Source organism: Solea senegalensis, unplaced genomic scaffold, assembly GCF_019176455.1.
Source record: "Solea senegalensis isolate Sse05_10M unplaced genomic scaffold, IFAPA_SoseM_1 scf7180000014061, whole genome shotgun sequence".
Classification (NCBI taxonomy): Eukaryota; Metazoa; Chordata; class Actinopteri; order Pleuronectiformes; family Soleidae; genus Solea; species Solea senegalensis.
Window position 1 is genome coordinate 1 of NW_025320956.1, and position 10,716 is coordinate 10,716.

General features: G+C 42.6%; 1 protein-coding gene across 1 annotated transcript; it reads right to left on the minus strand.

Moving 5' to 3' along the window:
* Nucleotides 1-6: 6 nt before the first annotated feature.
* On the minus strand, nucleotides 7-9,298 carry LOC122760800 (netrin receptor UNC5A-like). The gene is made up of 4 exons (XM_044015968.1): nucleotides 8,846-9,298; nucleotides 5,786-5,950; nucleotides 5,457-5,635; nucleotides 7-3,335 (listed from the first exon to the last, which is right to left on the minus strand). The coding sequence occupies exons 1-4, from the start codon at nucleotides 8,987-8,989 to the stop codon at nucleotides 3,170-3,172; spliced, it is 654 nt and encodes a 217-aa protein (XP_043871903.1). The 5' UTR covers nucleotides 8,990-9,298; the 3' UTR covers nucleotides 7-3,169.
* Between the last annotated feature and the right edge of the window lie 1,418 nt (nucleotides 9,299-10,716).

Below are 10,716 nucleotides of genomic sequence, written 5' to 3' on the forward strand. Positions count from 1 at the left end.
GAACCCAAAGTAAACGATAAAAGGATTATACAATTGCATAAGCGCTGTGGCGTGTAATAAATACAGCATTTTTGACTTGCAGAAAGGCAAGGGACATTGAATCAAGGAACTAAATAGAAAAACAAGCTGAGTGTATTACACAAAAACATCAGGCCCAGACTTTATCATGAAGGGAACTGTATTCAACACACACACACACAAACAGTAACCGTGGGTCTGTTGGACAACCTCAGTGTGAAGATGGATGCTGGACGTCCTGGGGGGGCTGGTGAATTGCATGACTGAAATGTGCTTAGACAACACATCCAAGACAACTACAGGAGTGATACAATTTCACACACAGTCAGTCTGTACAACTGCCATGGCTCATCTAAACATGCTGTGTCAACACTGGCTTGTCAGCGAGTGTCCATGAACAGATTTCCTCTTTCTCCAGTTAGCCTGTACTTACACACACACACACACACACACAGTCCTGGTGTATAGTGGTTCTGTAAGTACTAGTGTCTGTTTCCACCTCACCTTTAAATGCTCAAGAATTCAAGAAACGATAGTACTGACCAACGCAATGTAAGGACGGACAAAATATGTATAGAAACTCCTCTAAAACAGGCTCTACACCCTTAACACTGCAAAAAAGTCTTCACTGCTAGATCGCCAAAGAACAGTATATAGGCAAACACGTCACGGTTTAGACTTGACAAATGCTGCGTGTCTTTTTTTCTTTTCTTTTTTTTTATATTAAAATATATTTTACATTTCTTTACAAAGTGATAAAATAAACTTGACACATCTGCCTCAAGACGAAAAAGCGAGGGAATGAGATAAAGTAAGGAGACTCATTCTACACGAGCGCCGCAAGTAAAGCGATATCTGAACGGATACGACATGAGGAGGAAATGAAGCCTAAAACGAAGCTCATAAAACTTTGGTTACCAATTCTGCTGATATACATTATGTAAAGTGACAGCACGTGGCTGGTATAGAAAAAGTATTTACATATTACATGTGACGTGATCAGTTTCAACATGAAAAGATCCATTTAAGGTGGTATCACAATTTTATCTGAAAGGGGCTTGATTCAAGGGGTTTCTTATCCTGAATAAAAAAAGGAACCTTTTATTCCATGGAACTGTTACATGAAATAAGACAGAGATTTGTAAAAAGTGTCGTAGGTCAAAGAGGAGGTGTGTTTAGTGTGATAGAAGAGAGGTGTAGCCGGGGAATAAGATAGCTTTATAAAAAAAAAACAACAACAACGGGACATCTAAAACGTGAAAAGGGAAATGAGACACATATTTCTCCTCACCTCCACCTCCACCTCCCACGACAAGGAAACACACACATGTACATTCCAAATATCTGACAATCATAAAAGAGGCTCCGGTCAGTTTTCATAGGTGAAGCCACAGGATCTTTTAAGGATTTTTACTCTTTTCAACTTTTCCACACACAACTTCACATGCAACCCTGAGGCAGACGGAGAATCTATGGCTAATTTGGGATCGCTGATGCCTTCTCAACACATAATTACTGCACCAGCACACTTCACCTATTCTGTATTTATGTTGCCCGACCTGACAGATCCATTAATAAAAAATAAAACAAGTAAAATAGCTGTGCACATTAATGCAACAGTATCAGGATATGAAATAAGAAAATGTGTAGTTGCAGTTTAAGACTCTAGTAAATCAATTGTGCCCTGCTGGATAGAAATTACAAAAAAATGTTGTGAGCAGAATGATATGAAAAGGCCTAACTCTTTATGAGGGACGGCGTTTCTTTGATGTAGAAATGCTATTTGCCACACAGCAAACACAGCATTGCCACAAACATTGCTTGATGAATTATAAAAACAAAGCTGCATAATTGGCCTTTCCACATGAGTAATCTGGTAACGATCTTGAAGAATTTGCTGGCAGGTTTTTCCGTGGGAAAGTGCTCTGCATTATTCATGGGGGATAATAAACCTGTTGGCCACATTTTTTGTCTGACATCTACAGAATTAATGTAATCAAGGGGGAAAAAATGTCGTTTTTTGAAAGGGCTCTTTAGGACAATCAGTCTTCACATATGTATAGAAGCAGCTGGAAAAGCCTTTCTGCCCCCGTTTGTGAGCCAAAGAACGAACGACCACGTAAGACCTGAAATAAAATGGATGGATCAAAATCGCAGGCTTTGAATAGAAATGGCTTTAGAAATATGACTTTAGTGGAGGTATTACTCACGCCTCCCTTTAAAAAAAAGTTCAAACCCAAACCCCACATATATTGATTTAGAAGCAGGAAGGCTGTGAAGCGTCTCACTAAATCAAGATGTCAAGATGTGATGTTCACAGTAGTGATACCGGCTGGACTCAAAAAAAACAACAACACATACACACACGTGCACAAACAAGATGACACAGGCTTTTTTGTGGTGGTGGTGGGGGGGGCCTCTGACATACAATCTGTTTTAAACCTGCAAGTCCAGAACGTGCTACAAGCTGCCCGTGTGAGTTTTTAAGAATCGTCCGACACATAGATGTCCTTCAATACAGTCCGTGGGTTTGGGAGTGGACGGGAGGGGACGTCTACGGACCCTGATGACCTCGTTGAAAATGTGAATCAGTGTGAGATAATGTCATAAACCAACCTGTCAGTTGCATATGTCGCTCGCTCTCTCGACCCTGAAATGACTGGCACCTTTTGTCACACGTCCCTTTTCTTTTCCTCTCATATTTAATACATTAGCTCAGAGATGATTTGTTGAGTTTGCAATATTGGACATTAAAAATAGCCGCATGTTTGCATATTGCTCCTTGTTGGCTTATTTGTGAAAAAGGCCTGAAGTCAATTTAAAGTGATCTTTAACCAGGATGTGGACTAATTTAATCGTTAATGGAAAATAAAGGGTTTTCATTTATTGAGACTGTTCATAAAATACATATCCCGACACACCTCAGACACACCTCAGTTCTACCTTTCCCCACATTTGGTCAGTCATTTAAAGATTTTCAGAGGGACATAGGGACTTACAATCCATCGCAAAGCATTTACTATCTTCTAAAGTGAAGAGGAGGGACACTGGGACAACTCTGCTGTTCAATTCCTGCTGTGGTATTTTTTTTTGTGTGTCGTTAGTTGTGTTCTTTTCTTTTCCCTATACCAGTCTCTCTCCAGTTTCTGAGTTAGCACTCGCCATCAGAGACCAAGAATATCATGGCTTCCTGTTTGCCAATGTCAGCCATGACTGAGGCCAGCTGGTTGATGTTGCCGCTGTGGAAATGTTGTGCCTCCCACAGGTCCAGGATCAGAGAGGTTGGGCTTGCTTTGGATGCAAAGAAACTCATGTGTCTGCAGAGGGGAAAACAAAAATAACAGTGAGGCTACATATTCATTAAATCATGCCATGTGCACACAGAAAATCAAAACAGACAGTCTCACATTTTCTCTCCACCAACAGAGTCTGAGGAAAAACATTCTAAGCCAGTATTTTATTTTGCTGCCGTCTCTTGTAAGTCTCTCAATGTCAAGTTTTATTGTGTTATAATGCCACATCCTGATATGCTGCGTTAAAGCTCCAAGTATAAAAGTGATTTAAAGCACGAGAACAGAGTCTCGCTCTTCAAACAGGCATCAAATACAGAATCTCTGGCAATTTTCATTTGAAGCTTAACACCACGAGCCTCATTCCTCTTCATCTGATGCTGAAACCGGCCCTTAATCCCATACAGTAAATCGTATATGGACTTTCTTAGTGAGGTCGGAAGTGACCTTTTCCAGTTTAGGAGCAGAACCTTTTGCGATCAAACCCAATCAATGACAACAAAGCACTGGCCCCAACCAGCTGTATATTTGATGTTGAGTGGGACTTTATCTCCATGGTAACCACAGACACTTGTTTGATTTAATAGCTTTTTTCTGTTCTTCAAATGTCTGGGGTCAGAGCATACACACACATATATATTTATATTTAAAAAATGGACAACAGTGTAAACTCTTAACACAAAGTGGGATTGTGTCGCTTGAGTGTTTTTGCCGAGTGGGATGGGACTGAGACAGGAAAGCTAGAACACCAGCAAGTCATTTTCACCTTGACAAAGGTCAGACAGAGTCCATTACTTGCTCGCATCTTCTGTTTGCTTAGTCAAGCGTTCTGTGATGGGTATAAACATGAGGCCGCTTTGCCAGTACACGCGCGGGGAACACAATGCCACTCTGCTATTTAGAGCCAGTTGGATTTTATAGTGTGCACATCCTTCCCTTTGTGTCGGCAGAGCACGACAAAGAGAAGCGTTGGTCCGAAAACCTTCTCTGCGAATCAGGCTCCGTGTCATTAATCAGATAAAAAGAGACCGAGCTTAGCATCTCAATCCGTCAGCCCTGTTTATTCACCTCGTCGTGTAAAACATGAGCTTATCTTGTATGGCTCAGTCTTGGAAGAGAAAGATCAAATGAAAAGCTTTCTTGGCATTTTTGAAATTTTATTGATTGTCTCGTTCCACTTGGTCTGAACACCTCGGCCGCACAGAAGCAAACGCAGTAATACAGCACGACAGATATATATATATATATATATATATATATATATATATATATATATATATATATATATATATATATATATATATATATATATACATAAAAAAACACCCAAACAAAACATGTTGTTAAGGAGAGATCAGACAACAGAGCGGTTGTTCCTTCCGCAGGCCTAAATGAGAATTGATTACGCTGAGCAAAACACTGCTAATTAAACCCTTAGTGCATCAATTCAATTTGTGATTAATTTGGGCAAATAAACTTGATTGGACAAATGAAGTGCACCCATTTGATTCCATTACAATGCACAAAATGTAATTCTTTGGATAAGGGATCATTGCCTGACTCCAGTCTGTTACAGGTGCCCTGATGATAAAGCACAGTTAATGTAAAAACAAAGTGCTCCGAGGTCGGCACAGATCCAAGACCGTTTCAGCTTTAGTTGACACTAACGGGCAGCTCGCTCACTGCCTTTCCAATTACAGCTGCTAAGCAGAAAGCAGCAGGTACACGTTTAGCTGCTGGCTATAAGCTGCTTACCTGTTCCTGAGGAAAAATAGGAAGAGGGAGTGATGTCATGTTTTCTTATGGAAATGCTGGCTGCAACCATCCACTTCACATTAATCCTGTAACCTTAGCTGTGTCAAAGGATTAGTGTGCCAAAACAGGAACTTGTTTACCTGAACACTCCTTGGTGATGTGCTTAATGTTGAATGTATAAAAAAAAAAAGTGTTAACCTCTCCATTAGTCTGACCCTTGACAACCAGTGTGACTGGGTGTTATTTTTAACCAGCTGTTGCAAATATAATGCTCTTTATGAGTGTATTCTCAGAGGGGGGGAGTGGATAAGTGAGGCTCCGGTGCATTCGAGTAAGCCGCTTGTTCCCGAGTGCTCCAACAGTCTGTGATCAGATAAGGCAATTGATATTTACCTCTCAAGTTTAAGTCTTTGTGCGAGCATTCTCCAGTCAGCTCCGTTGGGACAGGGGGCATCCAGGCTGCTGCAGATCTTCTGCCTGATGAGGTACGGGATCTGAAAGGCGCTGGGCCCTGCCAGAGCTGTGGCGTTACTGTCCATCAGCAGAAACTCTGAGTCCACAGCTCGGGTGTCCTGTTCGCACCCACAGACATAAAAGCACAGCTTTCAGAAAACTGACATATTTTCCGCGCACAGCATTAAAAAAAGGTTTGTTTACGAGGATATGAAAATGCGGCATCACCAAATGCAGTTTCTCGGGCAAGTAGTGATGCTAAACATTACCTTGGCAATGTTAAAGTCAAGGCTAAAGCTCTGGCCCTCCCCCTCCACCTGCCACACACACAGCTGGCAGGTGAGCTCGCAGGTGCTGAGACTGAGCCGCTCCAGAGTGAACGTGCAGTGCAGGTACCGCTGGGAACCGTTCCAGATGTGGTAGAACGGGATCTCCTGCAGAAGGAACACGCAGCACACACGCATGTCAACCCAGCGACACAGTCAGAACTGCGTGTCTGAAACGCAGCTTAACAGCACCGTCTGCCCAGAATACAAAGAGATCATTAATTACACTGACATCAGCCGTCATCGTTAGGTAAGGCTGGTGAAATGTATCAGAGGCAGCGGACTGAAAATACTTAAGTCGGTTCAAAACAAATAATGAGCAGGTATTGACGAAGTTTGTGGAAGGAAAGTAAACAGCTGCCATACCATCTGCAAAAAAGAAATTATTTAGGAGACTACACCATGTGTATCTCTGACATGGTGGAAATTTTCTATTTATTCATTTTCAGTTTCTTTGCAGGAAAGGCAACATATAACGCAGATGGTGGACAAAATACATATAAAAAAAACTAAAACTAAATCCCACCTCTACTATACTGCGTGTATGCATAATAGGTCGGAGTAAAACCATTAGTACAGCACTCGCTTCTGTCTGACAAATGGCGACTGCATCTGTCTCTCTGTTGCTCTATATTCATGTCTTGTTTGCGTATCCCGGGAGGAGCGGAGAGGTAAGTGAAAAAAACAACAGAGCACACTAACTTGTCACTTCACCCTTGGTTTAACACCTGACAAGAACCCAGGTTGAGAGTGAAAGTGGGGGCTGCAGTTCAACCCGCCAGCCAAACGAGGGCACTGTTATCCAGGCAGACGTGCAACTCAGGGCTGGGTGAAACTCACCAAAGTCTTCACGCGGCCCCAGGGAGACTAAAGGCCTTTTCTGACCGCACTGCTGAGAGGGAAATAACACTTCCAAATGAACAGGCAGAGTAATAAGCCTCTGTTCTGTGTGCATTGTTGCTGCCACTGCTTGCTTGGCACAGCCCCGTATGTGCTCTTTGGGGACCGAGTGTTCAGCGCTTACATAGTTACAGCCAGAACATTTTCTAGTCCTCTTGAAAAGCCTTTGTGAGTCCGTCAACTGGCTGCAGTGCAGTTGACCACACAGCTGTGCGTGCGTGCGTGTGTGTGCGTGCAGTAGAGGTGGACATATTCCAAGATTCGGGTTGGAGAATTCCAGATATTTACATACTGCTTTATATTTCATGTGCTCCCTTTGAGAGAGCAGGCAGCTCAGATAATCAATCAGCTTGCAGCTCTGCGTTTGTGCACACACACACACACCCACACACACACACCAGCTGCAATATGTTCATATATATACACCTTGTGTGCAGGCAACACATGTTCACTCGATACACAATGGTGCACACACACTCTAAAAGGTTCCCGGGACTCCAACTAATGACTTTAAGATGCACATAGTGCCAGAAACCTGAAAAGTTATTGGACTGAGGAGTCCTGCAGTAACAGACTGCAAAATAGTCCTTTGTGTGATCAACTGAAACCAAACCAAAACACACCTAATTAAAGCTCTGAACCGACCAAAAATAAAACAACTTCCCAGAGAGACATCTCAGCCTTTGTGGCGTCTCATTTTGTGTACTTCTACACTCACACCTGCTACTTTAAGTGCGCAAGTATGCTCACGCTGACAAGTGTGGCAACATGCAGTGCACTCAGCTAAGTATCCAGATGGTCCACACACAGAAAATGAACAATGGACCCTTATCATCTGCGACGGTCACCATCTTGCATATGCAACGCAGAAAAGGGAAAGATCACCAACGTATTCGCAAATTTACGAAAATGGCGTCAATGGCAAAATGTCCACGTATAGAAAAGCCGATGGTGCAGGTGAAAGTAGAAAAACTAGATTTTGAACCAAAAAAGAAATCCCAAGCCCTCTCTTTCAGACCTTCCTCCAAACATATGCCAGCATCTCAAACAGTGTGCCTACAGTTGGTGATGCATTCATATTATAGGCTTTGAATTTAAACAAAGAGTATTGTTGCCAGGAAGTGACTGTGATGTCACCTATCTTTTAGGGAGATGATGCAGTTTAGCCAGCATCATCTCAAGCAGAAGAGACCATATTTGGATAAGAGGGTGGATCTGGGGATGAATTGTGGGGTGGATGTTATTGAAAGCAGGTCACAAGTCATGCATTAGAACACCCTGCTCTATCATCTATTTGTCTTCAGATGGGACCATAACTTACTAATTGGACATTATTCTGCGATGAAGCAGAGCTAAAAGTAACAATTAAGAGCATAAACTCGTCAGGAAAATGTTTACTGACAATATAAATCAAGAGAGAAGGGTTCATTTTCTTTTTACAACCAGTGGCGACACTGGACACAGAGTCTTTGTAATATATTTTATATTAAATTTATGAGCAGATGTTGCACTGGTAGGACTGGGTCCAGTTTTTCTTGTGCACAAAGATTTTCTATTCTGTTGTGAAATACAGGTTGAGTGCATGAGCGGAGTGTGTGTGAGTACTTGAGAATACAGGCAGGTAAGCTGTCCAATTATTTCCTGGATTCACTTTTTATAGCCTCGAACATTTTTTTTTCTTCTTTTTGTTGTTGGGGCTTTTCATTTATTCATTGCTATCAGGGAAATAAAGATGATTTATATATCTGTACAGGAAATATAACAAATAGTACCCTACCTTGCCTTTAAATCAAGCAGAGGAGATTTTTTTTTTGGGTGACACACAACTGACACTGTGTGCACAGATACAGCATATGGACCCTTGTGCACAGTAAAGAAAAAATATTGATTTCCCAGTATTATTGCTCTATACTCAATTTCTCGTGATGGCCAATTTAAAATAACTAGCGATAGCATACACAAAGAAACACATTAAAAAGCCCTATAACAGCTGATACACAAATTTGACAGATTCAGCCAGGCACTTGTATTAAATCTCTGTGCTCCTGCTCTGATCTGGAGTGACTCCCTGCCCCCACAGTCCCCCACGGCCACCCAGCACACCTGGTACCCAGCTAGCAGCTTGCTCCTCCAGTGCGCCTGGGGCATGTCATGGATGGACAAGCGCAGGTTGTGGTAAGTGTCTTTGAAAAGCAGGACGTGTGGCTCGTCAATCAGCCGACCCCCGAGCTGCTGTTCCATCTGCATCACCTCCTGATGAAAGAGAGAGAGCGAGAGAGAGGGAAAGAGAGGAGAGGTGTCAGAGGAAACACATTTACCATCACAATCACAGGGGTAAGTGAAAATGTGCAAAACAATCCATAACTGTGTAGGTTCTCAGTTGCAATATGTGTTGTGCATCAATCACACACAGATCTGTCAAGTTTGAAACAAGAATTAATCTCAACTTTCATTGAAAACTAAAAGCAACTACAGGCATGCACACACATGTCTTTCTATAATTGTGAGGACATCTCAACTAAAAACACCAACTCTTATCTTACCTCTCACCTGGACCTAATTCTTGTCTGAAAATTCCACTGTGTAACATTTAGGATGTGGCAGAAATTCAGAAATCAATTTTTTCATTCATTCATCTTCTACCACTTCATCCTCCACATGAGTGCTCCTGCAGGAACACCCTGGACAGGTCACCAGTCCATCACAGGGCCACATAGAGACAAACAACCATCCGCTCTCACACTAGAATGTCCCGTTTGCCTAATCCCCAAATCTGCATGTTTTGGAATGTGGGAAGAAACTGGAGAACCCGGTTCTCACACACACACACACACGGGGAAAACATGCAAACTTCATGCAGACCTCAAGGACCGACCAAAATGTCCTCACGATAATATTTTGAAACCAAAATGTGTTCCCGCATCAGCAGAAAGACAAAGACTTGCTCACACACTGACAGACACACAGCGTGAGCATGAGACAGGGCTCCAGTAAAACCTTATTGTCCCTGCACGCGGTCACGGCGGGACGGACCAACTTGTCCTGAGTGCAATTTAATGTCACCACAAGGTTGATCCCTTGGCTGTGTGTGTGCAGCTTCAAGCGTCCGCATTAGCATGCAAACACTCCAGCCACTCCGACCTATCGGCTACCTGGGCTGTGATGAAGTCGGTGAATGAGCCATTAGTCAACTGCTCATTGTTCTCACATGGCGAATTTCCCTAATTTCATTTTTGTTTGTGTGCCAGTAGAGATTTGTAAATGCATGCTTAATATTTCAGTCTCTGTGGGATTTGCTCAGTGGACCATTTGTAGCCATCCAAATGACCATCTGGAAAGGAACGATAACATCCGCCACATTTCCCTCTGATCTATCGCTCCGTTTCTGAGCTTGATGCCTTGTGCTGGACGAGTCCTTAATCCAGTGCTTTGGATGGTGGTGCTACCTCACACTGGAATCAGAGGAGTATATTACAGACCCACTGAAATCAGGACTGTGAAAAGACCTCAGAAATAGGATAAGTTGTTTTAATCTGGCCGAAGAGGAAAACAAGATGGCTGCACAGAGAAAACGTTCAAGCAGAATGTGCCTCTTAGTCGAGGAGACACGGCGAAAAAGCAGAGATGTGTGTGTAGATAGTGGCCATATGTTGGACGCCGCATGCCAGCGTGGTTGCCTTTGGTGTGATTTCAGCAAAGACATCTAATTAAGGTAGAGACTCACAGCAATTTTAAACTGTGCAACACTGATTCAATTTTCTGCCCTCTTTCCCAGGAATGGGTTAGACTGTTTCCGATCATAATGGAGGTTGAAGCTGTTAATTATCCATTTGGAATCTCTACCTGCTGTTGTTATTTGATATACTCTCTTCTTCATTGAGCGAGCACTGAATTTTCACGTTCGCTTAATGCTCCTCTTCTTGTTAATATGGTATTGTGCGCTCCGTGATTATACATCCCTCTGTCTCTGTATG